Source organism: Macaca thibetana, chromosome 20 (genome assembly GCF_024542745.1).
Source record: "Macaca thibetana thibetana isolate TM-01 chromosome 20, ASM2454274v1, whole genome shotgun sequence".
Classification (NCBI taxonomy): Eukaryota; Metazoa; Chordata; class Mammalia; order Primates; family Cercopithecidae; genus Macaca; species Macaca thibetana.
Genome location: NC_065597.1, coordinates 33009604 through 33037447, shown reverse-complemented (window position 1 = coordinate 33037447; position 27844 = coordinate 33009604). Strand labels below are relative to the sequence as shown.

The 27844-nt window shown below is 58.5% G+C and overlaps 2 protein-coding genes across 2 annotated transcripts in view; both read right to left on the bottom strand.

Annotated features, from left to right (window-relative positions):
• Nucleotides 1-1180: 1180 nt before the first annotated feature.
• On the bottom strand, nucleotides 1181-18872 carry LOC126944112 (uncharacterized). Its single transcript, XM_050773396.1, has 8 exons — nucleotides 17262-18872; nucleotides 15573-15734; nucleotides 14961-14979; nucleotides 14664-14855; nucleotides 14007-14405; nucleotides 4580-4688; nucleotides 3374-3484; nucleotides 1181-2552 (listed from the first exon to the last, which is right to left on the bottom strand). The coding sequence occupies exons 1-8, from the start codon at nucleotides 18209-18211 to the stop codon at nucleotides 1477-1479; spliced, it is 3018 nt and encodes a 1005-aa protein (XP_050629353.1). The 5' UTR covers nucleotides 18212-18872; the 3' UTR covers nucleotides 1181-1476.
• Nucleotides 18873-26193: 7321 nt separating this feature from the next.
• The window catches only part of LOC126943814 (transcription factor 25-like), an 82200-nt gene continuing 80549 nt past the window's right edge, over nucleotides 26194-27844 (bottom strand). Inside the window, 2 exon segments of the mRNA XM_050772876.1 lie at nucleotides 26194-26487; nucleotides 26892-26964. Of these exon segments, the coding sequence (XP_050628833.1) occupies nucleotides 26329-26487; nucleotides 26892-26964 (232 nt within the window). The 3' untranslated portion in view covers nucleotides 26194-26328.

Genomic DNA, 27844 nt, shown 5'->3' with positions numbered 1-27844 from the left:
GCGGATCACGAGGTCGGGAGATCGAGACCATCCTGGCTAACACGGTGAAACCCCGTCTCTACTAAAAAAATACAAAAAACTAGCCGGGCAAGGTGGCAGGCGCCTATAGTCCCAGCTACTCGGGAGGCTGAGGCAGGAGAATGGCGGGAACCCGGGAGGCGGACCTTGCAGTGAGCTGAGACCCGGCCACTGCACTCCAGCCTGGGCGACAGAGCGAGACTCCGTCTCAAAAAAAAAAAAAAAAGAAGGGGCTGCTCTCAGGGAACCACTGGGCAGAACCTGGGGGACTAAAGCCACTTATGTCCGTCAGTTCCAAGGGGCGGGGCGGCAGGGAGGCAGCTGTGGAGGGCTCAGGAAGTCGGCCTCTCTGGGCTCCAGGCTCTTTCCCTGTAGGAGGATGTGGGGCACCAGGTGAGCAGCTCCACAGACCATGCCTTCCAGGTTCCTGTGTGGCTGGACACCAAGTATTGTGCACCCCAGGAAGGGGCGGCCAGGGGCGGGTGGACTGACATGTCCCTCCTGGCAGCCCAGGCCTGGGTCCTGTGGCTGCATCTCCCTAACCCCAGCAGCCCCTCTCAGGGCCCAGTCCCGAGACACCCAACACGCCATCTTTTTCAGGCAGCGCTCAGGGCCCCCTTCCCTACCTCCCTGGTTCTCACCCGAGGCTTCAGGTCTCATGTCAGTTTCCACCCCAGCAGGGTCCACCTACCCCAACTTTCAGCCTACAGAGAAATCTCAGGGTGCGGCCTGCAGGCAGGTGGGAGAAATCTCAGGGTACAGCCTGCAGACAGGTGGGAGAAATCTCAGGGTGCAGCCTGCAGACAGGTGGGAGAAATCTCGGGGTGCAGCCTGCAGACAGGCGGAGAAATCTCCGGATGCAAGCCACTCTGTGGGAGACCAGGGGAGGAGTGTGGGTTTGTTTCTAAGTCACAGGAGGGCTGCATCTCGGGGTCTAGAATGAGGCTTTATCTAGGTACTTCCCATTCCTTCTCTCGGGTTCCCCATTTCCAGGGTCTCCCCATGGGCTGTGCCTTGAGACACCTTCTGGTCCCAAGCGCAGGCCTCTCTCAGCCACCAGCCTGGGAGAGGATGAGCTCTTGCCTGCCCACCCGGGCTCCATCGACACCTCCACCCACGGGACACAACTTTCCAGAATAAAAGGAAATCTCTGGCACCAAGCAAGGGTATCTGACAGCAATAGATTTATTAAGTATCCCCGAAAATATAAACACAAACCAGTAAAAAACAAAACCATAAAACGTCAGGCCTGGAGCTGCAATCAGACAGACAGGAGCAGCACACACATGGCCCAGGTGGGGAGGACGAGGCCGTAAATACTGCAGGAGGGTGGCAAGGGAGCCCTAGGGCAAGGGGGAAAGCAGGGTACAGTGTTGGCAGCAAGATGGCTCTGGGGGTCAGACACTGCTGACCTTGGCCCCGGCCGCCACCTGCCCCTCACTCCAGCTGCAAGCAGCTTCACTTGGGGCCCTGGGCCTCCGACTCCTCCTCGTCGTCTTCGTACATCTCGCCCTCCTCCTCGGCCGTGGCGTCCTGGTATTGCTGGTACTCGGACACCAGGTCGTTCATGTTGCTCTCGGCCTCGGTGAACTCCATCTCGTCCATGCCCTCGCCCGTGTACCAGTGCAGGAAGGCCTTGCGCCGGAACATGGCCGTGAACTGCTCGGAGATGCGCTTGAACAGCTCCTGGATGGCCGTGCTGTTCCCGATGAAGGTGGAGGACATCTTGAGGCCACGGGGCGGGATGTCACACACGGCCACCTTCACATTGTTGGGGATCCACTCCACGAAGTAGCTGCTGTTCTTGCTCTGGATGGCCAGCATCTGCTCGTCCACCTCCTTCATGGACATGCGGCCCCGGAACACAGTGGCCACCGTCAGGTAGCGACCGTGGCGCGGGTCGCAGGCAGCCATCATGTTCTTGGCATCAAACATCTGCTGGGTGAGCTCGGGCACGGTCAGGGCCCGGTACTGCTGGCTGCCCCGGGCTGTGAGGGGGGCAAAGCCGGGCATGAAGAAGTGCAGACGGGGGAAGGGCACCATGTTGACGGCCAGCTTGCGCAGGTCAGCGTTGAGCTGGCCAGGGAAGCGCAAGGAGGTGGTGACCCCGCTCATGGTGGCTGACACCAGGTGGTTGAGGTCCCCGTACGTGGGCGTGGCCAGCTTGAGGGTGCGGAAGCAGATGTCGTAGAGCGCCTCGTTGTCGATGCAGTAGGTCTCATCCGTATTCTCCACCAGCTGGTGGATGGACAGCGTGGCGTTGTAGGGCTCCACCACTGTGTCTGACACCTTGGGCGAGGGCACGACGCTGAAGGTGTTCATGATGCGGTCCGGATACTCCTCACGCACCTTGCTGATGAGCAGCGTGCCCATGCCGGAGCCCGTGCCACCCCCCAGCGAGTGGGTCAGCTGGAAGCCCTGCAGGCAGTCGCAGTTTTCACACTCCTTCCGCACGACATCCAGAACTGAGTCCACTAGCTCCGCACCCTCCGTGTAGTGACCCTTGGCCCAGTTGTTGCCAGCCCCACTCTGACCTGTGCAGGAAGAAGAGGGGTAGGGGACAGGGGTCAGGGACTCTGCAGTCCAGACCTCCAGCCCCTGCCTGAACATCCCAGGGCAGCCATGGCAGCCCTGTGCCCATTCTCATTTCTGTAAAGTAGACCCCACTGAGCACCCCTTCTCATACCCGCTGTGGCTTCCCTGAGTCAATGCTGCTGAGTGCTGAAGACAAGGGGTCTGGACAGGGTCTTGAGAACTTGAGGTCACACCAGAGCAAGGCTCTGCCTTCTGAGGGGATCCTGGGTGAGTGGATCAACCCTCCTGCTCCAGCCCACCTTCCTTCTGACTGACTGTGCCAGGAGCCTAAACAGCCACCCCAGAATCCCTGGCAGTTGGGCACTGGATGCGAGCTGGCATCTACCAGTTGGGTGTGCTGAGGCTGGGAAGGCAGAAGTGAAGTGAGGCCCTCCGGTTTGTGTGGCACATCTATGGCCCTGCCCCAGGACACAGGCACGAGAACGTCCTGCCCTCTTGGCCGCGGCAAGGCCTCATTCTCCTGGACCTTGGAGTCCTCTGGAGGCCCCATTCCGTCTCACCAGCTCTCTAGCAATTCTGTAAGCTTCTGTCTGCTTTATACTTCATTCCACTTGAAATGCATGAGTGGTTTCTGTTCTCCCCACAGAACCCTTTCTCTGGGCCTCCAATGCCCAGCTGTAAAATGGAGAGATCAGTTCTCACCCTTCAAGATCGTGTGAGGAGCTGACCATTCCTTATTTCTGACAGCCGCCCCCGTGCACCGACCTGGGCTTGCATGTCATACGGTCTGCCATCAGAGCTTGGAGCAGGGGAAACTTACCAAAGATGAAATTGTCAGGCCTGAAAAGATGTCCAAAGGCCCCTGAGCGGACACTGTCCATGGTTCCAGGTTCCAGGTCAACCAGAATGGCCCGAGGCACGTACTTGTGAGCTGAGGGGAGAGAAGGGCTCGGTGATTTGGGTTACAGAGGGCCAGAGCCTCTCCCTCATTCTTTCTAAATTCTCTGCCTGCCTGCCATCCTGCTGCTCACATCCTAAGAGCCTTTACTCTGAAGTCAGAGAGTCCTGGACCAAAGGCAAGCTTGAGCAACTTTCTTCACCTTAAGCCTCACTGTGTGTAAGAACAGAGCAGGACAGGACGGAGCAGGACAGGACGGAGCAGGACAGGAGGGAGCAAGTCACACCCCCACCAGGCGCAGGGGCTCACGCCTGCACTCCCAACACTTTGGGAGGCCAAGGCAGGTGGATCACTTGAGTCCAGGAGTTCAAGACCAGCCTGGGCAACATATCGAGACTGACTCTATTAAATTAAATACAATTTTAAGTCACATGTCCATGTGGGCAGTTGGGTGTATCACCACTTTGATATGGAAATCACTTTATACCAGTTGCTAAATAGCCCCTGACTAAGCCCTCCAGGTGACCCCTTCTCTAGACCCTCTTACAGCCTCCAAAGTCTCTGGCCCACCCCATCCCTGTCTGTGCCCCTGGACACGCAAAGGCCCTCATGGCACTAATATGTTTGGCTCTCACTTTTGTGACTGTGATTTGTTGTCTTTATTTTGTGCCTCTGGATGCCCGACATCCACTTATGCCTGCTGGCATCTCGGCCAACCCATGGGAGGACAGAGATGCTGAGGAGACCTGGTCAGTCCAGGGCTGGGATGGAGAGGCTGGGGTGGGGAGGCTGAGGTGGGGAGGCTGGGGTGGGGAGGCTGGGGTGGGGAGGCTGAGGTGGGGAGGCTGGGGTGGGGAGGCTGGGATGGAGAGGCTGAGGTGGGGAGGCTGGGATGGAGAGGCTGGGGTGGGGAGGCTGGGGTGGGGAGGCTGAGGTGGGGAGGCTGGGGTGGGGAGGCTGGGGTGGGGAGGCTGAGGTGGGGAGGCTGGGGTGGGGAGGCTGGGGTGGGGAGGCTGAGGTGGGGAGGCTGGGGTGGGGAGGCTGGGGTGGGGAGGCTGAGGTGGGGAGGCTGGGGTGGGGAGGCTGGGGTGGGGAGGCTGGGGTGGGGAGGCTGAGGCAGCCACTCACAGGAGGCCTCATTGTAGTAGACGCTGATCCGCTCCAGCTGCAAGTCCGAGTCGCCCACGTAGTTGCCGCTGGGGTCGATGCCATGCTCATCACTGATGACTTCCCAGAACTGCAAACAAAGTAGGAGAGGAGGGGTCGGCGGGCGGCCCATAACCCCATCAGGCCCTTGCCCTTGTGAAGCCTCATAGCCCTTGGTGCAAAATGAGGGCTTTTGACCCAAGGCCTCCACGAAGAGAGCCCCACACTCTGTCATCTGTCAGAAATCGCCCTAATAAACAGGCACCTTCACACCTGCACGTCCAGTCCGACCACAGCTCCAGGGTGGGTCAAGGTTCAACAGACCCACACCCAGGCCCCCAGGCCCAGCTGTGCACCTGCTGGCAAGAGCCTGGGCCAGCTGATCCCTCCACGAAGGGCGTTGGTAATAAACACCCTGAGGGCCGGACGCGGTGGCTCAAGCCTGTAATCCCAGCACTTTGGGAGGCCGAGACGGGCGGATCACGAGGTCAGGAGATCGAGACCATCCTGGCTAATATGGTGAAACCCCGTCTCTACTAAAAATACAAAAAACTAGCCGGGCGAGGTGGCGGCGCCCGTAGTCCCAGCTACTCGGGAGGCTGAGGCAGGAGAATGGTGTAAACCCGGGAGGCGGAGCTTGCAGTGAGCTGAGATCCGGCCACTGCACTCCAGCCTGGGCGACAAAGCGAGACTCCATCTCAAAAAAAAAAAAAAAAAAAAAAAAAAAAAAAAAAAAAAAAAAACACCCTGAGGGATGGTTTTTACTATCCCCCTCTCTTCAGAAAAGGAAACTGAGACAGAGAGAGGGTAGACACACCCACAGTAGCTGGTAGGGCAGGGTTCAGAGGCCCGGAGCTCAGGATCGCTTTTGGCTGCTACACTTGCCCCTCCACGTCAGAGCAAACCATGTCCAGTGATGGTGCCGGGACATTACTGGCCTCAGCCAATGGGACTCATAGGGACCCTGAGAGCCAACCTCATCAGGGACCCCCAGCTGGGTCTGCAGAGGGGTCCTTGGGGTCTCAAATGGGTAGCGACTTGCCTGAGGTCACCCAGCCTGTCCGTGTGGAGCCGTCCCAGCTCCCATTGGTCATCCTCTCTCTACCTGCCACCTCCACCTTTCTCCCCCTAGAACAGGTGCCTATTGTGCTTCTCAGACTCTGCTCCCAAGACAGCTGCAGAGCCTAGACTCAGGGGCTGGGCCTGCTGGGTTAACAGGCCCTTCCCCCACCCCTCCCAGCTGTGTGACCTTGCACAGGTCACCAGGATTCTGTGACTCGGTGTCCTCATCTGTACAATGGGCATGATGACAGCAGGTCTTTTTGAGATTAAAGTGGGTTAATCTGCATAAGGCATATAAATGGTATATGGCAAACGTAGAACTATTAGCACATATGTGTGCACACAGATACCCAAACTCCTGGGTGAGAGCAAGGCCTGCAGAGAACTTGCCACCTTATCGTGGGACACACGCTGATGGCCAAGGCTGCTGCGTCTGGGAGCAGTGTCTGCAGGCAGCAGGCCTCCTGGGACACACGCTGGATGGCTTCCTGGGGCCACCTGATCTCTCCCAATGCCCCTTGCCCTCACTCCTCAGGAGTGACTTTTAGATGAGCTGACGGGCATGAAGGCCTCAAGAACAAGGGGCGCTACACGTGAGTCACGCGCTGCAGAAAAGATTCCTCCAAAAAACAGCAGGTGAGAAAACAATTTGGTGGGGCCGGGCACAGTGGCTCACAACTGCAATCCCAGCACTTTGGGAGGCTGACGCGGGAGGCCTCCAGGAGTGCAAACAAAGATGTGCTTTGGAATGGAGACACAGGAGATATGTTTTAGGATGCCTCTAGCAGGCCGGACACAGTGGCTCACACCTGCAATCCCAGCACTTTGGGAGGCCGAGGCGGGCAGATCACCGTAGGGCAGGAGTTCGAGACCAGCCTGGCCAACATGGTGAAACCCCGTCTCTACTAAAAATACAAAAATTAGCCGGGTGCGGTAGCGGGTGCCTGTAGTCCCAGCTACTCCAGAGGCTGAGGCAGGAGAATCGCATGAGGAGGCGGAGGTTGCAGTGAGCTTACATCACACCACTGCACTCCAGCCTTGGCGACAGAGGGAAACGCCATCTCAAATAAAAGAAGGAAAGAAACGGTTTGTGGGTGCTTCTCTATGTGTGGGTGTCTCTGTTAGATGTATGGAAGGCTGTGCCTGGGGAGGGGCCCCAGACTGGGAGAACCTTCTTCTCACGGGGTGCCCTATGGTCCTGTTGGATTTTATCACGTGCACAGTGTAGCTTTTCAAAGAAAATTTGTTAAAAATAAATTTTTTTAAAACCTTAAGAACACAGTGTAATTATTATAACATGAACAGTGTGGACATGGACAGCCTCTGCTAACAGTCTCGCGATGCCAATTCACCCTGAGACTGTTGTCAGAGGTCATCTCGCCACAAAGGTCGGGGTGGATTTCTTTCCACCTTTTGGGCATTTTTGTCATTGCTAAGTTTTATTCTTTTTGCATTAAGCTTTTACATTATAAAAATGAATCAGGGCCGGGCGCGGTGGCTCACACCTGTAATCCCAGCACTTTGGGAGGCTGAGGCGGGCAGATCATGAGGTCAGGAGATCGAGAACATCCTGGCTAACACAGTGAAACCCCGTCTCTACTAAAAAAATACAAAAAAATTAGCTGGGCGAGGTGGTGGACGCCTGTAGTCCCAGCTACTCGGGAGGCTGAGGTGGGAGAGTGGCATGAACCTGGGAGGCAGAGCTTGCAGCAAGCGGAGATCGCACCACTGCACTCCAGCCTGGACGATAGAGCGAGATGCCGTCTCAAAAAAAGAAAAAAAAAAGAATCAGGCTGAGTGTGGTGGCTCATGCCTGTAATCCCAGCACTTTGGAAGGCTGAGGCAGGTAGATCATTTGAGGTCAGGAGTTCGAGACCAAACTGGTCACCATGGCAAAACCCTGTGTCTAATTAAAATACAAAAATTAGCCAGGCGTGGTAACACACACCTGTAATCTCAGCTACTTGAGAGTCTGAGACAGGAGAATCACTTGAACCCTGGGGGCAGAGGTTGCAATGAGCCAAGATCAAGCCACGGCACACCAGCCTGTGGGACAAGAGTGAGACCCTGTCTAAAAAAAAAAAAAAAAAAAAAAGGCTGGGCACGGTGGCTCACACCCCTGTAATCCCAGCACTTTGGGAGGCCAAGGTGGGTGGATCACGAGGTCGGTAGTTCAAGACCAGCCTGACCAACATGGTGAAACCCCATCTCTACTAAAAAATACAAAAATTAGGCTGGGCGCAGTGGCTCATGCCTGTGGCCCCAGCACTTCGGGAGGTCGAGGCAGGCAGATCACAAGGTCAGGAAATTGAGACCATCCTGGCTGGCAAGGTGAAACCCCGTCTCTACTAAAAATACAAAAAATTAGCCAGGCATGGTGGCGGGCACCTGTAGTCCCAGCTACTTGGGAGGCTGAGGCAGGAGAATGGCGTGAACCTGGGAGGCAGAGCTTGCAGTGAGCCGAGGTGGCACCACTGCACTCCAGCCTGAGCGATAGAAGCAAGACTCCGTCTCAAAAAAAAAAAAAAATTATTAGCTGGTTTGGTGGTAGGCGCCTGTAATCCCAGCTACTTGGGAGGCTAAGGCAGGAAAATTGCTTGAACCCAGGAGGTGGAGGTTGCAGTGAGCCAAGATCACTCCACCGCACTCCAGCCTGAGTGACAGAGTGAGACTCCATCTCAAAACAAAACAAAACAAAACAAAACAAAAAATCAGCTGGCCATGGTGGCTCATATTTATAATCCCAGCACTTTGGGAAGCCAAGAGAGGTGGATCACTTGAGTCCAGGAGTTCGAGACCGGTCTAGGCAACATGGTGAAACCCTGTCTCTACCGAAAAAAAAAAAAAATTAAGTTGGGCATGGTGACGCATGCCTATAGCCCCAGCTACTCAGGAGGCTGAGGTGGGAGAATCACTTGAGCCAGGGAGGCAGAGGTTGCAGTGAGCCTAGATCATGCCAGTGCAGGTGACAGAGTGAGACCCTGTCTAAAATAAAAAACAAAAACAGAAAGGTCATGGAGGCATTTGAGGGCTCGTCCAAGCTTCCCACGTACCGCTTGCCTCCCTAATACTGTCTTTCAGGATCCTCCATTAATTTAGTTGCTGGCAGTCCACTTGAGCCGGGGACCTTGCTCCCCAAAGCACTGGGACACCCCAAATTTGTGGTTCCAGGGAACCCACCACCACCAGCACCTGTAAAGGAGGGGTGGACAGAGTAACACATCTATGGGAAGTCCTCTGCTGAGTGAGGCACGGGGCGGCAGGAGCAATGGACCAGAGTAGATTCAGGGCCCAGCATGAGCACAGCTGTGGGCCAGGCACTGTGCCTCGCAGGACCTGCTTTCTCATCTGTGAGATGCGTGTGTGAATGGTACCCACATCAAGGCCTTACCACAAAGTTTGACATGAAAATATTCAGCAGGCCGGGCGCGGTGGCTCAAGCCTGTAATCCCAGCACTTTGGGAGGCCGAGGCAGGTGGATCACGAGGTCAGGAGATCGAGACCATCCTGGCTAACATGGTGAAACCCCGTCTCTACTAAAAATACAAAAAACTAGCCGGGCGAGGTGGCGGGCGCCTGTAGTCCCAGCTACTCGGAGGCTGAGGCGGGAGAATGGCGTGAACCCAGGAGGTGGAGCTTGCAGTGAGCCGAGATCGCACCACTGCACTCCAGCCTGGACGACACAGTGAGACTCCGTCTCAAAAAAAAAAAAAAAGAAAACATTCAGCACATGTTGGCTTCATTTTGTTAAAAGGTTTTAGATACTATTTAAAGTTTTAAAACCATATGCACAGGTCACTTAAATAAAAGGGATCAGGAGGATAGAAAAAGAAATTTGTTCCCACTTGGATAGAGAGAAGTGGCTAAATGTGCACTTCAGCCTTATCTGCAATATTTCACTTTTTTTAACGAGAATATATTAATTGCTTTTGTAGTTAAAATTGTAATTTGAGATAAAGCAATAAAATGTTACTTTTTTATTTATTTTTTTTTTTTGAGACAAGGTCTTGCTCTGTTGCCCAGGCTGGAATGCAGGGGCATGATCTCAGCTCACTTTAACCTCTGCCCGCCTCCCCCAAGTGATCCTCCCACCTCAGCCTCCCAGGTAGCTGGGACCACAGGCTGGCGTGCCACCATGTCCAGCTAATTTTTTTTGTTTTTTATTTTTTGTAGGGACAGGGTCTCTCCATGTTGCCCAGGCTGGTCTTGAACTCCTGAGCTCAAGAGATCCACCCACCTCGGCCTCCCAAAGTGCAGGGATTACAGGCGTGAGCCACCATGCCTGGCCTATGTTACATATTTAAGAAACAATAAAGGCCGGGCGCGGTGGCTCAAGCCTGTAATCCCAGCACTTTGGGAGGCCGAGACGGGCAGATCACGAGGTCAGGAGATTGAGACCATCCTGGCTAACAAGGTGAAACCCCGTCTCTACTAAAAAATACAAAAAACTAGCTGGGCAAGGTGGCGGGTGCCTGTAGTCCCAGCTACTTGGGAGGCTGAGGCAGGAGAATGGCATAAACCCAGGAGGCAGAGCTTGCAGTGAGCTGAGATCCGGCCACTACACTCCAGCCTGGGCGACAGAGCAAGACTCCGTCTCAAAAAAAAAAAAAAGAAACAATAAAATACAATTTTATGAACTAAGTTGTTAACATCACTACAGAAAAGGAAATCGGCCGGGCATAGTGGCTCACACCTGCAATCCCAGCACTTTGGGAGGCTGAGGCAGGTGAATCACCTGAGGTCAGGAGTTTGAGAACAGCCTGGCCAACATGATGAAACCCCGTCACTACTAAAAAATACAAAAAATTAGCCGGGCGTGGTAGTGAGTGCCTGTAATCCCAGCTACTCAGGAGGCTGAGGCAGGAGAATCGCTTGAACCCAGGAGGTGGAGGCTGCAACGAGCCGAGATCGTGCCACTGCACTCCAGCCTGGGCAACAAGAGCGAAACTCCATCTAAAAAAAAAGAAGAAAAAAAAATTGTGGCCAGGCGTGGTGGTGAGCGCGCGCCTGTGGTCCCATCCACTCGGGAGGCCGAGGATGCGGTGAGCCGAGATCGCGCCACTGGACTCCAGCCCGGGCGACAGAGCCAGACCTCGTCTCATAACCAAAAACAAAAAGCAAAAACAGAAACGTAAAAACAAAACGCAGAACCCGGCGTTCGAGGCCAGCCTCTCGGCCCGGGCGCTGTCCTTGGTGCTGACCTCGCGCCGCGCTTGGGTCCTGGGGAAAGCGGGGCCGGGCTTTGCGGGCAGCGGCCCAGGCAGGTGGCAGCGGCGGAGGTGGGAGCGGCGGCCGCCGCAGAAGGGGCTGCGTTACCGGGGCCTCCAAGCCCCTGCAGGACCCGAATGCGGTTCCCGCCCGGCCCGCGGCTCCAAGGGGGCGTTCAGGCGAGGGGGCGGGGCGAGCAGGGACGCCGTCTCCCATTGGCTGCGAGGGCCAGGCCCCGCCCCCTCCCCGCCCAGCAGCCGCGAGGAGGCGGCGCCGAAGCCCGCGCGGAGGACAAAAGCCCCCCCCGCCCCCGCGCTGCCCCGCCCCGCCCCGCCCCGAACCCGGGAGGGAGGAGCACAGGCCCCAGGAAAGGAGACCCCGGGGCCCAGACTCAGCTCTGCGGCGGCGGGGCAGCGTCCTGCGTCCCGCGGGCCCAGGTGCTTCTGCACAGCCCGGCCCGCCCCTGCCCCCCAGGGGTGACTGCAGGCGGCCGCTCGGCTGTCCGGGCTTCGGCTTTTCTCATCCTCGGGGCTCCTCGGGGCTGGCTGCGCCCGGCTTACCTCATCCCCGCGAGACGATGCGGGCGCGGCTCCCAGCGCAGGGGTGACCGCGGTGAGTCGTCCGCGCTGCCGCGTGACCGCCCGGGACCCGGCTTTGCTCCCGGCCTCGAGTCACCCCGACTTCCCTCTGCCCAGAGGGGCACCTTTCTGGGCACCTTCCTTCCTGCCCAGCCAGGCACCACCCAAGGACCCCAGACAGAGGAGCAGCCGCCTTGCCCGCCTTCAGCTGCTGCCCCCCCACCAGCTGTGGGAGTGGAGGCCGAGAACGGCCAAGGAACTTCCCGTCAGGGGGCGAATCCCCTACACGGGCCCTGGCCCGGGGGAATTCGCGTGTGACCCCTGGAGACCTTCCAGGGCGAGGGTGCGGCTGGACGCAAACCACTGAGCTGCTTCCCATTGATTCCACAAGGGCAGCAGAGGAAAGGAATACGCTCTTGCCGCCCCCCGCCCCGAGAAAATTTACTTCTCTGTTGTTTGCATTGTTAAAAAGAATCGGATACTATTATTATTATTTTGAGACAGGGTCTCTCTCATCGCCTAGTCTGGAGTACAGTGGTGCGGTCATAGCTAATTGCAGCCTCGACCTCCCACGCTGAAACGATGTCCCATCTCAGCCTCCCAAGTAGATGGGGCTACAGGCGCGCCCACCACGCCAGGCTAATTTTTTTTTTTTTTTTTTCCGAAACGGAGTTTCACCATGTTACCCAGGCTGGTCTTGAACTCCTTTGCTAAAGTGATCCTCCAGTTTCAGTCTCCCAAAGTGCTGGGATTACATGAGATTCCTGATCCACCGTGCCGGCCAGGTATTAATTTTTAAAACAAAATAAATTAAGAAAAACCTCAAAAGGAATAAAAGTAGTGGGCAAACTGAGGGCTCCAGTGTTGAGAAGCAGAGCACAAGGCAGCCAAGGACGCGGTCCAGGGGACAAGGGCTACCACTGCCACCCATGGAGCCTCAGGGGATGTCCGCATGTGGAACTGACTTCTAGGTCCCAGCTCTTGCCTGATAAGTGCCTTGTGGGACCACAGCTCTGGGCCCATCCCAGTCATAGAAGGAGAAACCCCAGGTGGGCCTCAGGGCTGCCTGCCCTCCCTCCCCACAGCGACCCCTGACCCTCCCAGGAGCAGATGCTCAGGGCAGGCTTGGCCCCAGTGACCACATTAATGAGCCCTCAGCCCCTCCCATCAGGCCAGGGCAGCTGTCAGAGGCTGCTCCAGGAGTCCTGGTTTGATTTGAGGCCACTGTCCCCCAGGCCTCCCCTCCCCCAGGCTCTCCTTGGCAGGCACAGCTGTCTCCTTGGGTGATTAGAGTCTCCCCATTACTGGGCCTCCCACCCTCAGAGGCGCCTCCACCCAGAACCAAAGTTGCAATTTACATGTCAGCCACGTGGCTGGCCCTGTTGTAATTAGCTTTTTGTTCCTGCCTGGTTTCCGTGGCAACAGCCTCCCGAGGAAGCCTTTCTCTGGCCCCTTCCCCTCCAGGACCGTCTCCTCCACCCCCTCCTTCCCAGAATCAGCGCTGCACCAGCCCTGAGCTGGGTCCCTGGCCTTGGTCCTGACAAAGCCAGCCTCACCCCATCCCCCGTTCTCCAACACTGTTCGGAGGGTAGACCCTTTGGCAAGCAGTACCCCACCCGCCCCACCCGAGCCCCAGGTTGGCTCCTGCAGGGGATGAGAACCAAGGGCCAGCCCAGCTCTCTCGCACCTGCTGTGTGACCTTGGGTCAGGGACAGCCTCCCAGGACCAGGGGACAAGACGTCCCCTTAATGATTTAGGCGGGGGTCCCTGTAGAGCTGCATCAACGCCCCTTCCTGCCTGGCCCCGACATCTGCGAGGTGGGCTAACAATGGAGGGAGGGGCGCGCCACGGTGCAGCCTCCACACCCCACAGCCCGGCTTTGTTCCCACATCCAATCCCCAGACTGGTAGACCCTGGGTGGGCGCGGTCAAGCCCCGCAGGGGTTGCCCAGGAGCGGCTGCGCCGATGGAGAGCCTGGTCCTGGACCAAGGTCATCTCGAGTCCAGGCCCAATCCCTCCAACAAAGGGACAGGGTGGGGCTAGGACGTCGAGGGCTGTTGGAGCAGGCTGGGGACATCGGGGCGGCTCTAGCCTCTCGAGGGACGTTCGATTCCTCCAGTGGGGGGTTCGGGCCAAGGGAATCAAGGCTGTGAGGAGAACCCCAGCCCACCCAAATCTGCCTACCCCACCCGTCTCACTCAAGGCTATGCTGCGGCCCCTAAAAAGAGGGCCACGCCCAGACAGGGCTCCCAGCTGCACCTGCGGAGGCCTGGTGGAGGAGGCGCAGGTGTGGAGGGGGCGCAGGTGTGGAGGGGGCTGAGGCTTTGCGACTGACGTGAGCTGCGCCCCGACAGCCCGAGGTCACCTGGGCAGGGGAGGAGAGGTGCGGGCGAGAGTCCCAGGGCGGGGGCCCCGCGTCCCGGCCGCCCGGCGCGACGCTGGGCGCATCCCTTTGTTGCAGGTTCGCAGGGGCGGGGGCGGCTGGAGGTGCGGCCCGCGGGGCACGGCGCCTCCCTCCTCCCGCCCCGAGGCCCGGGACAGGCCGGGGCGCGCAGCCTCACCTTGGCCCCGATCTGGTTGCCGCACTGGCCGGCCTGGATGTGCACGATCTCCCTCATGCTGGGCGCGTCTTGCTGGCGGCTGCGGACGGGCGCTGGCGGGCCGGGCTGGCTGCTGAGGGTCGGGGACCGCGGCCGCGCGATCTTATAGCTGCGGCCCCGCCCTTCGCATCGGCTGATGTCACCGCGGGTGGCCAATCGGGAGGCGCCGCCGCAGAATCCCGCCCGGCCCGCAGGCCCCGCACCGCGCGTCCCCGCCCGCATCCTCGGCACCGCGCGTCCCCGCCCGCCGCGCGCAATGCGGCGCCCCTCCCGCAGCCAAGCCTCCCCCAGCGCAGGGCCGGGCGCGGTCTGGGGGCCCCCGCGCACTCGAAAGGAGGGGCTGCCTCCCAGAGGAGCTGCCTGTGGGGGCGCCGGGCTCCAGGGAGGACAATAGAAGCCCCTCTTGGCCCTGGGAACCCCGCCCCTGGCTACCCTGTCGGTTCCGCCCTTGCGACAGCCCCACCCTGCGGCTTTGTAAGGAGGTCTTTATCCCCACGCCGGTTTAGGGACCAAGCCGCACCTTCCCAGCTCCCTGTCTTTTGGCAGAAAAGGTGCTCTGAGCTTTGCCGGTTTTGGGTGGGGGAGGTAGGTAAAGGTTGGCGCAGGCCCTGAACCCACTGAGAAGAAACAAAGCGTCCGATCAGAGCTCGGAAGGGCGCGGACACAGAGGGGTGACGGCGGCCGAGAGCGAGCTCCGTGGGTCGCCGGCTTCCGCAGTGGGGGGGCCACCTGGCCCCCTCCCGCAGGGGGCTCCGTGAAAGGCCAAAGGAGCTTTGTGGGCCCGGCCGCGCACAGCACCTGGACGTGCCACTGCCCGGTGCGCATCCGTGTCAGGAATTGTCACAAGGACGCACAAGCCAGGCAAGAACCCGGCCAGGGTGGGGGAGGGTGGGCAGCGGCTTCTATCTGACTCACTCTCTGATGTCGGAGAATGCTGCAGGGGGGCCTCAGGGGAACAAATGGAGATGCGTCTACTGGTCAGAGAAGAAGGGAGGGAGGGAAGGGCTCGCCCGCACAGCACTGACCTCCTCCTGGGCCAGATATTACAGTGACACCACCTTATAACAAGGACCTTCTGATATTTCAGTAACAAAAATCCTTCAGGAAGGGTCTGACAGTGCACAATGCACAGACGACCCCCCGTCCCCAAATCAGCATTCACTTCACACAATGAGCAGCTGCAAACCCTCCTGTGGACGCCTGTGTCCGGTCCGTGTGCACAGGACTGTGTGGGTGGCATGGCCTTGTCCCTGTCTCTCTCTTTTCTCTCAAGAAGCTCTCCAGTTCGGAAAGTCGAGAAATGGATCTTTTGTTCTCAAGAGATGCCCCTCCCTGCCCCACAGTGTGCTCAAGTGGCTGTGGCTGGGGTCTAGCTGCCTGGAGTTCCTCCCTGTCCCTGTTCAAGGGAGTCCCGGGTGAGCGTCTGGGTGCCTGCCTGTCTCCATGAGGGAAGTTTTGCAGCCTCAGGCCAGCCAACCCCTGCTCCATCCTCAGAGAGCTCTGGTGCCAGGCTGAAGGCTGACTCACCGTCCGGTCTCCCAGCACAGGCGGGCCCTGCCAGGAAGCAGCTCCCAGTTCTGAGGCCGGCAGTCAGGGCTGGAGCTGACACAGGGGTGGGGCTGGCCAGGGGGCTGCTGACTGGGCCTGCCTAGGAGTTGGCTGATGGCAGCCCTGCAGCCTCCACTGAGCCTGTTCCGGAAAGGGGGTGACTGAGTGCTCAGCGTCTGCAGAGGAAATGGAGTTGGTCTCTTCAGCGAGATGCCCAGGTTTCAGCAGAGGGATGGCCCAGGGGCTCCACTGCTCCCTAGCACCAGGCAGCATAGTTCATTCCCAGGGGACTTATCCGCCGCTGGGCCTCTGCCTCATCCTCATCTTCAGAGGCCTCACATCCAGCACTTCCCAGGACTGGCTCAACACAGACCACCCCCGACCCCCACCCCACCTGCCCACTCCCAGAATGGCAATGCTGGACAGACAGCAGACCCAGCCCCCAGCCCGCCTGCACTGAGCCCCCTTCCAGGCATCTCAGAGTGACCAGGGATGGTCCCATTCACGGCTCATCACGGCTGGAGGGACTCAGGGCCAGGGCCAGCAAAGGAGTGTGCCTGGCTGAGGTCACCTGTGGTCACATGGAGGGCTGGGCACCCACCTCTCCTGCAGCTGGGACAGTGTCAGAGTGGAGGGGCTGGGGCCCTGCTGCACCTGCTCCTCATTCCTCTAGGCTGGGGTTTGTAAGCACGGAGAGAAACCTGAGAAGCAGGGTCAGCGCAAGCCTGGTTGGGACCTCCACACTCCCCAGGCGTTCAGGGCCTCTGGGGCTGTGGCTTCCTCACCTGGGGAGGCAGCCACGTTTTCCAGGACTCCTTTCTTCCTGGACTCTCTTGACTCTCATCCCTGCCCACCTTCCCCTCCCCTACCTCTCCACCCGCAAACTTGAAGCACTTTCTGGAAGGGGCTAAGGTGGGTGATGCTGAGTCACATTTATTACCAGACTTTCCTGGCCCCGTGCTCCCAGGCACTGGTCACTGAGTCAGGCATTTGCCAGGGCTGTCTGCCTGGGTGACTGCTGCAGGAAAGCAGGCTGAGGCCCCAGTTCCCAGTCTGAGCCTTAGAACCAGTGCTCAGGAGGGCTCAGCCCCACACCACTTGTGAGGTTTCTGCAAACCTGGTCCCTTGGCTTGAGGCAGGGATTTCACTTCCTTTGGCAGAAGCCATTGCATGACTGTAGCTGAAGCTTTCTGGTCACAAAGTCACTTCTCCTGGGGCTGTTGTGGGAGTAGCTCTTGGCACACTCTTCCACCCAGAGCCTCCACATCCCAGCTGACGAGGGCACAGGTCCTGAGGTTGGCAGCAAAGATGGGGTGGGGTGGATGCCCATTGGAGCAGGTGGAGTGCCCCGGGAGTGGGCGGAGAATGTCTCTTCAGGAGCCTGAGGTCGGCCCCTGGTGCCCAGAGCCTGAGGCCTCACAACCTCCCCATGTCCTCCTCCGTTACCCACGACTGCTGGTGAGAAGTCCTGCCTGGAGTTTTGCAGGGACCCCTCTCCCTGGTCCCAGAAGGGTCCATGCTTCAACACCTTCAGAGGTCAGTCCATCGTCTTTGACAAATGGGGACCAGGGAGGTAAGGGACTGCCCAGGGTCACACAGAAACCAGGCCACACAATATCACCACCTCCCTCTGCCCAGCATGCTGAAAGCTGCCCGTGCCGCGCTCACCAGGAGCACAGCAGCACCTCCTTGAGCGTCCTGCGGAGCTCCTGGCTGCGGAAGGCGTAGATGAGGGGGTCAATGATGGCATTGCAGATGATGAGGGCGAGAAAGAGGTTGAAGTTCTTGAAGATGCAGCTGCAGGTGGGGTGCTGGGGGCAGAGGACAATGAGTGTGAGATGCAGGAAGAAGGGGCCCCAGCAGAGGAAGAAAATACCCAGCAGGATGGTGAGGGTGGCAGCGCCTTTGAGGCCAAAGCCCTGGTGGGCCAGACGCTGCCTCTTGTGGAGCCGGGCAATGCCCTGGGCGTGCTGGCAGGCCTGGGCCAGCATGTGGATGTACAGCACAGCCATGAGTACCAGCATGGCCAGGAAGAAGACCACGAGGCACAGCAGGACGGCTGCGTGGTCGTAGTAGGCAATGAAGAGCGTGCTGCAGAGGACACTGACCACCCAGATGGCTGCGACGGCTCGCCGTGCCCGCGGCAACGTCACGATGCTGTGGTAGCGCAGTGCGTAGAAGATGGAGATGTAGCGGTCCACGGCAATGGCGCCCAGGAAGCAGAGGCTGGACAGCATGGAGCTGCAGGTGATCACGTCAATGACATTGTCCAGCTGCTGCACCACGGCAGCCCGGGCCGCCAGTGCACCGGCCTCCAGCAGGAGGGTGACGGCCGTCTCCAGCATGTTGCTCCCGCTCACCAGCAGGTCTGACAGGGCCAGGCAGCAGATGAAGCAGTACATGGGTGAGTGGAGGTTCCGGTTCTTGGCAATGGCGGTCACCACCAGCACGTTCTCCACCAAGCTCACCAGCCCCAAGCTGAGAAAGAGCCCATCAGGGATGGACACCTCTAGGCACTGGGCTCCTGTCTGGTTGGCAGCCAGCCCCAGGTGGGGGGTGGCTGTGGGGGTGGAGTTCAGGGAGCCCAGCAGTCTTCTCTGGGATCCCTGCACAGGCATAGTCCTGTTCAGGAAGCAGGAAGGGGTCACTGGAGGCCCCCAGGTCCCCACAGGTCTCCCCCTCCAGGTGTCCTGCTTAGCTCATGGTGCTGCCAGGGGGCCTTGGGTATCCCCCATGCCTGCCTCCGTCCATCTGGGCACCCCCAGATCTGCCCTCACACTCACCCTCTCCCTGGCTGGACAGGTCAGTCCAGGCATGGCCCAGCCAGTCCAGACACCTCCTGGCATCAACCCTCTGGGCTCAAGGCATCTCACAACCAGTGTGGACAAGCCTGGTCCTCAGCTCCCTCCCTGCCTCTTCCCTGGTGGCTGCTCAGGTCCCCAGGACATTTCAACACCTCTGGCCCCCTCCTGGCCTCTGTCTCCTGCCTCCCTGGGCCAGGGTTGGGCTGAGGTCCTGGGAAGAATGGAGCCTTTCTCTGCATTTTTAAAAGTCATCCTCGGAGCCCCTCCCACTGAGGGCGGGCACATGATGGGCACGTGGCAGGGGCGTGAGCGCCCACCACGGCCCGCCTGCCACCAGGCGGTGCGCAGCACCCCGGGGGTCTGTCATGTAGCATATCTCCCTTACGTTAAAAAACACCACAGTCTGTCCTGGTCACCAGGGACCCCACCTGGCCTCCCCTCTAGGAGTCCGGGGCTTCCCTGGGACCTGTCCCCTCCAGAGGCTCCTCTGCCTCAATCACTGGCCATGGATGGCACCCCTAGGCCCCACCCCTCCCCACGTCAGCAGCTCAATGAGGACAGGGCACCCTCTGCTCTCAGCCAAAGCATGCATGGGGCAGCAACTCAGCTGTCAACGTTCATGGCAGATTTGGGGGCGGGACCAGGGAGAACTTTCCCATAATTAAAGTTCTGGAAACTGCGTGAGCCTGCAGGAACTGCACATCGCTGGGGGTGAGGGGGCTTCCGGCCGCAGCAGAGCGTGAAACGGCCCAATGCTAGTGAGCCCCAGAGGAGTCGGTGCTTTTAGGCATCTCACAGAGGCTGAGGCCACTCTGGCCCCTGCCCCCAAGGGCCCAGCCTCGCCCAGCCAGAGTAGCGACCCCCTGAGCTGCAGCCCTGGGGCTGGGGGTGTCGCTTCCTGGGAGCGGACGGGCTGGGGGCACCCTGGTGAGGTCCTCAGGACCCTCCAGTCATCTCGCTCATCCTCACAGGGGCACCCGGGACGCCGCTCCCGCCCTCCCCGCGCGGTGCCCCATTTCCGCTGTGGAAGGCACCACAGGCCCTGCCCCAAGAGCCACACCAAAGGCAGACCTCTCGCCTCCAGCCAGCGCTCGCACGTGGTGCTCTGCAGGGGTTCACAGCAGGCAGGCATGGCCCGAGACCCAGCAGGGGCGGTGGGGAGGGCCACGGCACCCAGCGCAGGCATCTTCCTGGGTTCACTCCAGGGCGTTCCCAGCACTTCCTCGCTGAGACTGTGCTGACAGCCTCTGTGCTGACAAAAAATCTTCTGAAGGTGGAAGCGGGAGGGGGATGGAATTATTCACCCCATTTACAGGTGCAGAGAAGGAGGCAACGGTGCAGGCGCCGCCCACGTCAGGGTGTTCAGTGTTTGCATCTGTGATGTTCGAGTTAAAATCCATCCGGTCTCTGGCCGGACTGCCAATCTCTGACCATGAAATGCTCACACCACTCACAAGCCACCTCCGTGAGCACATTAATATCATTCATATTTACTGATTCAGTAAATATTACTCACTTGTTACATCTGCATTTTACAATTTATAAATCTTTATTTTTGCTTTGAAATTTTTTATTATTGATGGGTGTGGTGGCTCACGCCTGTCATCCCAGCACTTTGGGAGCCCAAGGCGGGTGGATCACCTGAGGTCAGGAGTTCAAGACCAGCCTGGCCGACACTGTGAAACCCCATCTCTACTAAAAATACAAAAATTAGCCAGGCGTGGTGGTGGGCGCCTGTAATTCAGTTACTCGGGAGGCTGAGGCAAGAGAATCGGGAGGCTGAGGCTTGAACGCAGGAGGTGGACGTTGTCGTGAGCTGAGATTGTGCCACTGCACTCCAGCCTGGGCAACAAGAGCAAAACTGTCTCAAAAAAACCCCAAAAATCATTATTGCCAGGCACAGTGGCTCACCCCTGTAATCCCAGCACTTTGGGAGGCTGAGATGGGCGGGTCTGAGGTCAGGAGTTCAAGACCAGCCTGGTTAATATGGTGAAACCTCATCTCTAATAAAAATAAAAGGCCGGGCGCGGTGGCTCACGCCTGTAATCCCAGCACTTTGGGAGGCCGAGGCGGGCGGATCACAAGGTCAGGAGATCGAGACCACGGTGAAACCCCGTCTCTACTAAAAATACAAAAAATTAGCCGGGCGCGGTGGCGGGCGCCTGTAGTCCCAGCTACTCAGGAGGCTGAGGCAGGAGAATGGCGTAAACCCGGGAGGCGGAGCTTGCAGTGAGCCGAGATCGCGCCACTGCACTCCAGCCTGGGCAACAGCGTGAGACTCCGTCTCAAAAAAAAAAAAAAATAAAAAAAATAAAAAAATAAAAAAATTAGCCGGGTGTGGTGGGAAACAGAGAGAGATTCAGACTCAAAAAAAAAAAGTGTGTGTGTGTGTGTGTGTGTGTGTATATATAATTTTTATTTACTTATTTGAGACACAGTTTCACTCTGTTGCCCAGGCTGGAGTGTAGTGGTGCATTCTCGGCTCACTACAACCTCTGCCTCCTGGATTCAAGCAATACTCATGCCTCAGCCTCCCGAGTAGCTGGGACTGCAGGCGCCCGCCACCACACTCGGCTAATTTTGGTATTTTTAGTAGAGATGTGATTTCACCATGTTGACCAGGCTGGTCTTGAACTCCTGGCCTCAGGTGATCTGCCCGCCTCAGCCTCCCAAAATGCTGAGATTACAGGGGTGAGCCCCCACACCCCGTCTGCTTTAAATTTTTTTTTTTTTTGAGATGAAGTCTCGCGGTCACCCAGGCTGTAGTGCAGTGGCGCGATCTCGGCTCACTGCAAGCTCCGCCTCCTGGGTTTACGCCATTCTCCTGCCTCAGCCTCCTGAGTAGCTGGGACTACAGGCGCCCGCCACCGCGCCCGGCTAATTTTTTGTATTTTTAGTAGAGACGGGGTTTCACCGTGGTCTCGATCTCCTGACCTTGTGATCCGCCCGCCTCAGCCTCCCAAAGTGCTGGGATTACAGGCGTGAGCCACCGCGCCCGGCCTACCCGGCTAATTTTTGTATTTTTTTTTAGTAGAGACGGGGTTTCACCATGTTGACCAGGATAGTCTCGATCTCCTGACCTCGTGATCCTCCCACCTCAGCCTACCAAAGTGCTGGGATTATAGGTGTGGATCACCATGCCCGGCCTAAAAAATATATATATATATATATATTTTTTTTTAGACAGAGTCTCGTTCTGTCGCCCAGGCTGGAGTGCAGTGGCGCGATCTCAGCTCACGGCAAGCTTCGCCTCCTGGGTTCACACCATTCTCCTGCCTCAGCCTCCCGAGTGGCTGAGACTACAGGGGCCCGCCACCATCCCCGGCTAATTTTTTGTATCTTTAGTAGAGACGGGGTTTCACCATGTCAGCCAGGATGGTCTTGAACTCCTGACCTCATGATCCGCCCGCCTCCGGCCTCCCAAAGTGCTGGAATTACAGGCGTGAGTCACTGCGCCCGGCCCTAAAATCTTTTAATTGAGGTACAACATACATAAAAATGCACCAATGATAAATATGCAGGGTGAGGGATGCCTGACCTGAACCAGCCACATAAGTGGCACCAGACCAACAGACAAAGCGTTCCCACCCGGAACGGCCCCCGCGAGTCGCTGCCGGCCCATCTGGCCCATGACGTGAATGGGGTCGCAGCTACTCTCTCTGGCTGAGGTGCACCCATGCCGGTGGCTGCAATCCTCTGCCTCAGACTGTGGTGTCCACGGTGTGAACAGACCACGTGGCATCTGGTGGCTTCAGACTCCCTATCAACAACTGTTGCTGGGAGATTCTTGTACCATCTGACGGACACAGGCGCATCTGCGGAGTGCACCCGGGAGACACGGGCAGGGACGTATCTTCAGCTTTGGGAGGCCTGTTTCTGGTGGCACACGCAGCCCTAGACTGCTCAGAGGGGACAGCGCACTCTGCCCACACGGCCACAGGACCTGGTGCCTGGCCGCAGCCACATGGCCTCGGCCTCAGTCCAGCCTTTTGCCTCCCATGCCCTTTGCCCCTCACGCTGTGCTTCCAGCCTAAACACAGGGCAGAGATGGGTCCCAGGGTGTGCGGAGGCCGAGCCTGCCTGGGGAAGGAAGGCGGCTCCATTGGTGTGAGGGCCCCAGGAGGCCCCCAACGTCCACAGCACCTCACAGACTCAGACCCCACTCACTGCTGGCCACGAGCCGGTGAGCAGCCCCTGCCCCAGAGCACTGTGACCTCACATTACAAGGACATTCGTGTTTGCAGCTCCATAATGAGGCCTTTGAGACAGACGGCGGTTAACCCCAGCCTCCGCGCCACCACCCAACCCGGGACTTCAAAGGTCATGAGAATTGGGCAGCCTTTTTCCTGCCAAGAGGCAGCTGGAGGGCATCGGAAGTGGGGTGACCCTGCCACAGGACTCCCACTGTGGGTTCTCACTGGATGTGCCTGTTGGGGGCTTTGTGGGAAGATGAGGCACAGCTGAGCTGGAAAAAGTCAACTTTTTGATGCGTTATGGTCATGAGGGAGATAAATTAGCCTCGGGATGATCTGTGATTAGATGAAATCCCACAGCTAATCCCATCTCAATTTTGATCTCTTAGTGCCCCTGGAAACATTGCGTGTTGAACGGCCGGAAGATGCTTGGGGCTGGCCCATCCGCTCACCAGGGTCCCCCCACGGGCAGAGGCACTGTTCCTCCGTTCCTGTAGAGCACTTTCCTCCAGCTCATGGCCAGAGGTAACCGGGGTCTGGGTCTGTGAGGTGTTGTGGACATTGGGGGCCTTCTGGGGCCCTCACACCAACGGAGCCGTCTTCCTTCTCCAGCTTTGGGAGACCTCTTCAAATTGGCAGACCTGAGGCAGCGCTTCTGGACCAGCGCCCGCGAGGAGAACGCAGACGCTTTCCTGCGTTTATTCAGTGTCTGGCATTCAGGGCCTGCAACACACACACGCGCACACACGCAGGCACGTACACATACACACACAAGCACACACAGGCATGCACACACACACACACAAGCACGTACACACACACAAGCACACACAGGCACGCACACACACGCGCAGGCATGTACACATACACACAAGCACGCACATAGGCACGTACACATACACACACAAGCACACACAGGCACGCACACACACGCGCAGGCATGTACACATACATACAAAGGCACGCACGCAGGCACGTACACATACACACACAGGCACGCACACACAGGCACACACACACGCGCAGGCATGTACACATACACACAAGCACGCACAGGCACACACACACACGCGCAGACACATCTGCTCAATGTGTGCCCAAGGGCTGCGGGGGAAGCATCTCTGGCCCAGGGAGTGGCCTGTCCAGCTGCGGCCACGGACATGGAGGCGGAGGTCACTGCCGGACCAATGGTCCCACCGTGGTGGGCTCCAGTACAGCTTCCCCAGGAGTGGCCGGACCCACAGCCGGTCTCAGCCCTTGGTTTAGGGGCCGTTTCCTTTGACCTTGGGGGTGGGGGTGTGGGAGGTGGCAAGCAGGGTTTCTCGTGGGCCTGCCCGTGGTACCTGTGTTAAAGACTCTGGGGGGTTCTGGCTCAGTGGAAAAGGGCCCAGCTGGGGAGTCACTTGTGCCTCAGCCTCTCGCTGGGCTGAGCAGGGCCAAGGGAGGAAGCAGGATCCAGCATTCCTCCCCACACGCATGGCAGAGGTTACGTCTTCAGTCTTTCAGATCTCACGGTCACTGGAACTAGGCTCAGCTGCAGGCCGTGACAGAAACCCCAGCACCACTGCCAAGGCGTCAGTGATCCAGCCGTCTCTCAGGACAGCAGGCCTGGGCTCAGCCTCTGCTGCACCGTCCCTGGAACACCAGCTGTTCTTTGACTCCCAACCGTAGGGGGCCTGCTGCAGCTCCAAACGTCACATCCCCATCTGGGGGGACTCAAGGCATCTGGAATGGAAAAGGCAGGGGGCCCAGCTCTCCTTGCTTGCCTGTCACTTTCAGAGAAAAGACTGAAGACTCTAGCAGACCCCACGTCTCGATGGGAGCAGCTCACTACAGGCCACCCTGGCTGTGGAGGGTGGGGACCTAGGGCAGACTGGGGTTGTCCTGACCATCTTCCCTCGAGCTGAGTGCAGATCCCACAACAAATCTAGTTATGTTGGCATGGAAAAAAGGGTAGGTGGGACACCAGGAAGACCAGTCTGTGCTCCCCACAGGCTCCTGCTGACCACAAACATCACTCACTCACTACAGAGAGGAACAAGGCCACAGCATCAACTCCCCGCGCCCATGACCTCTTCCTGCAGAGCCTGGGGCTGTCACAGCTGGGACCTCAGTGCACCACTCCTAGAAACGGCCAGCACAGGGCCAGAGCTGCACCCTCAGGCCCGCGTCTGAGATGGGCACACATGGCTAAGCCCTCAGGCCGACTCTTGTCATGGACAGTGGGCCCTCGTCGTTCTGGGGAGGGTCCTGCACCCTAAGCTCCGGCCCAGGAAATGCTGAGCAGAGTGAGGAGACACCAGGAACTGCCAAAAGGATGAACTCACAGGCCTCGGCAAGCTCCAAGTTAGATGATTATACAGTGATGGGGCTTTCTGGGAGGTGGGTACAGCTGGGGCTGGAACCTGTTTCCTGCCCCACTGGCCGCCCTAGAGCCTTGGGCAGCCCCTCGTGTCTGCTGCCCCCTAAGGGTAAAAGATCGGGGTGGTGAAGGGTGCCAGGGGACAGGACCCCTCCTGCAGCTGTAACACCTCGGTGTTCTCGATCCTTCCAGAACCACGCTGGCTTCTGATTCTGTCTGGCTGCAGCCTCCGCCCCTCCTGCAGCTGCAGCACCGTAGGACTCTGGGATGCACCAGTTCTGTGCACTATCAGTCAGCTGTGCTAGGACTGGCTCCAGCTAAGCCCTCCCCCAAGACTGGGGTCTTGGTCTGAGTGGTCCATTCACCCCAGACTGTCCCCTAATCTTTGCCACATGGGCCCTCAGAGCTGCCCTGGGCACTTTTCTTTGCTAAACATGCTTCTGGGGCTTCACCTTCAATTCTGGGCACTGCCCTCAAGTTCTCTAATAAAATTATTTTGGCCGGGGTGCAGTGGCTCGCGGATGTAATCCCAGCACTTTGGGAGGCCGGGGCGGGTGTATCATGAGGTCAAGAGATTGAGACCGTCCTGGCCAACACGGTGAAACCCCGTCTCTACTAAAAAAATACAAAAAACTAGCCGGGCGAGGTGGCGGCACCTGTAGTCCCAGCTACTTGGGAGGCTGAGGCAGAAGAATGGCGTAAACCCGGGAGGCAGAGGTTGCAGTGAGCTGAGATCACGCCACTGCACTCCAGCCTGGTGACAGAGTGAGACTCCGTCTCAAAAAAAAAAAGAAAAAGAAAAAGAAAAAAGAAAACTATTTTGTAAGATTCAACAGATGGTGGCCTCCAGCCATAGGACCCAACATGGCCACCCCACCTGCTGGAGGAACAAGACTGAAGGCCACACAGACGCCTCCGCTCCAGTCCCAACACGAAACCCTCTACCAACAAGGAAGGCAGCTCTGTCAACGACTCCTGAGCAAGTTCAAGGAGGACGTGCACCCAGGGCGTGGGACTCCTTCTCCACCTGTACCCAGATTCTGGAAGCACAGGAAGCACGTGGTCTGGGCCCCACCTCACCCACAGGCCACTGGGAGGAGACTGGACTGAGTGTGATTCGAATCCGAGGGACAGGACGGCGCTCAGTGCCCGGGAAAGACGAACGTGCGGACAGCAGCGCGTGACCCATTTACATTTATAGGAGAAACAGCGACCAGCTCAGCGATACAGTCGGCATCTCGCCCATTTACATTTATAGGAGAAACAGCGACCAGGTCAGCGATACAGTCGGCGTCTCTACTTCAGGGAACTGACCGATTCTGACCAGCACAGAAATCAGCAACATCATTACGGCTTTCAGGCACCTCTGTGGACGCTCAGTCCCACTCCCCCTCCCCGTCCGCGTCGTCCTCGTGCGGTGCCTCTAGGTCGTTGAGGTGGAAGTTGGCCATCATGTCGCGCACGGCCAGCATCAGCCTGTTCAGGCCCTGGTTGCGGTTCAGACCCCCAGCCACTCCTTCCTCGGGCCTCTCCCCCTGCAGCAATGGGACATGTCTGAACAGGGGGCTATCTGTGCTGGGACTAGGGGCCCAGGGCCCAAGCAGGAAGGCATTGTGGAGCCTAGCACCGGGCCCCGAACCCTCCCCAGGTCTCTGTGAGGAGACAAAGCTCTGAAAACCAAACGTCGCGTCTAGCCAAGCCAGGCCCAGAGAGTGGGGTCAAGCTGGGCTGACTCATGGGCCCTGCATGTGCTACCATCTGGGCAGGTCCCAATTTTCCCGGCAGAATGGGCACCCCGCTGGCACAATGCAGCCTTGGTCCTTCCCTGCTCCCTGTGCCAGCTGGCACAGTCCTGGTTCAAGGAGGGCTCCAGACATTCGCACTGGCCTGGATACGCCCGAGCCCACTGGGAGGCAGGGCTGGGACGAGCTCAACCTACCTCCACGGTGTAGTTTGGTAACAGTGACCTAAAGAAGAGTGCGATCGTGTTTCCGTGGCTGACGGGACTCAGCCTGAAAGAGAAAGTCAAGAAACGTCGGAAATGACACTGAACTGAGACTCGTGGGACTCAACCCAGCCCACGGGGCTGCCTGCCAGCTGCCTCCTCGCAGGGACACGGGGGGCCCCACCAGGGGCAGAGCAGCAGCAGCTGAGCACAGGCCCTGGAGTCCTACAATGCGGAGATCAGGGCCCTGGGTGGGCAGGAGGCTTCCTTATCCGCTTAGGGTGGAGTCGGGGCCAGCGGCAACAGGATGAGGGAGACCGACGCGGCTAAGGCAGGCACGGGGTCCAGAGCGAGGCTCCCACAGCCACCATCGGCCACCGCACAGGTGCCTTGCTTTTCAGAAAAACTGTAGTTTCAATGTCTCCTTCAGCACCGAAGCTTTGAGAGCACACACTCCTTATGCAAAGGCAGAAGTGTCCAGGGCCATGTTAAGTGGAGACTCTCCTGGTGCAAAGGGCTCTACAGGACGCTGAGCAGCCCAGGCCTAAGGAGCTCTAGGGAGGGCGAAAGCCTCGGGTCCACGGGGAGGGAGGCAGCAAAGAGCTGTAATTCGTCTATGCTACCACACCCTACCGGCAGGAGCAGTCCATGAAGACCACTGTGAGGGCGATGGGGCCTGGGTAAGGCAAGTACTTTCCAGCCCAGAAGGAAAGGTAAAAAGCCTTTCAACGACCCAGATTCTGAAAGCCAGACATACCGGCAGCCTGGGCGTCGGCTTGACCCGCCCCCGGCCCTCCTGCCCCCGGCCCTCCTGCCCCGAAGCCCTGCTCTCCTGGCCTGGCCATGGGGCCTGCTTTTGTTCTCTCAACGTGCTGTGTGCTCTGCTCCTGCCACAGCGCCTTGGCGCATAGTGACTCTGCTGTGGAACACGCCCCCTGAGCCTGGTG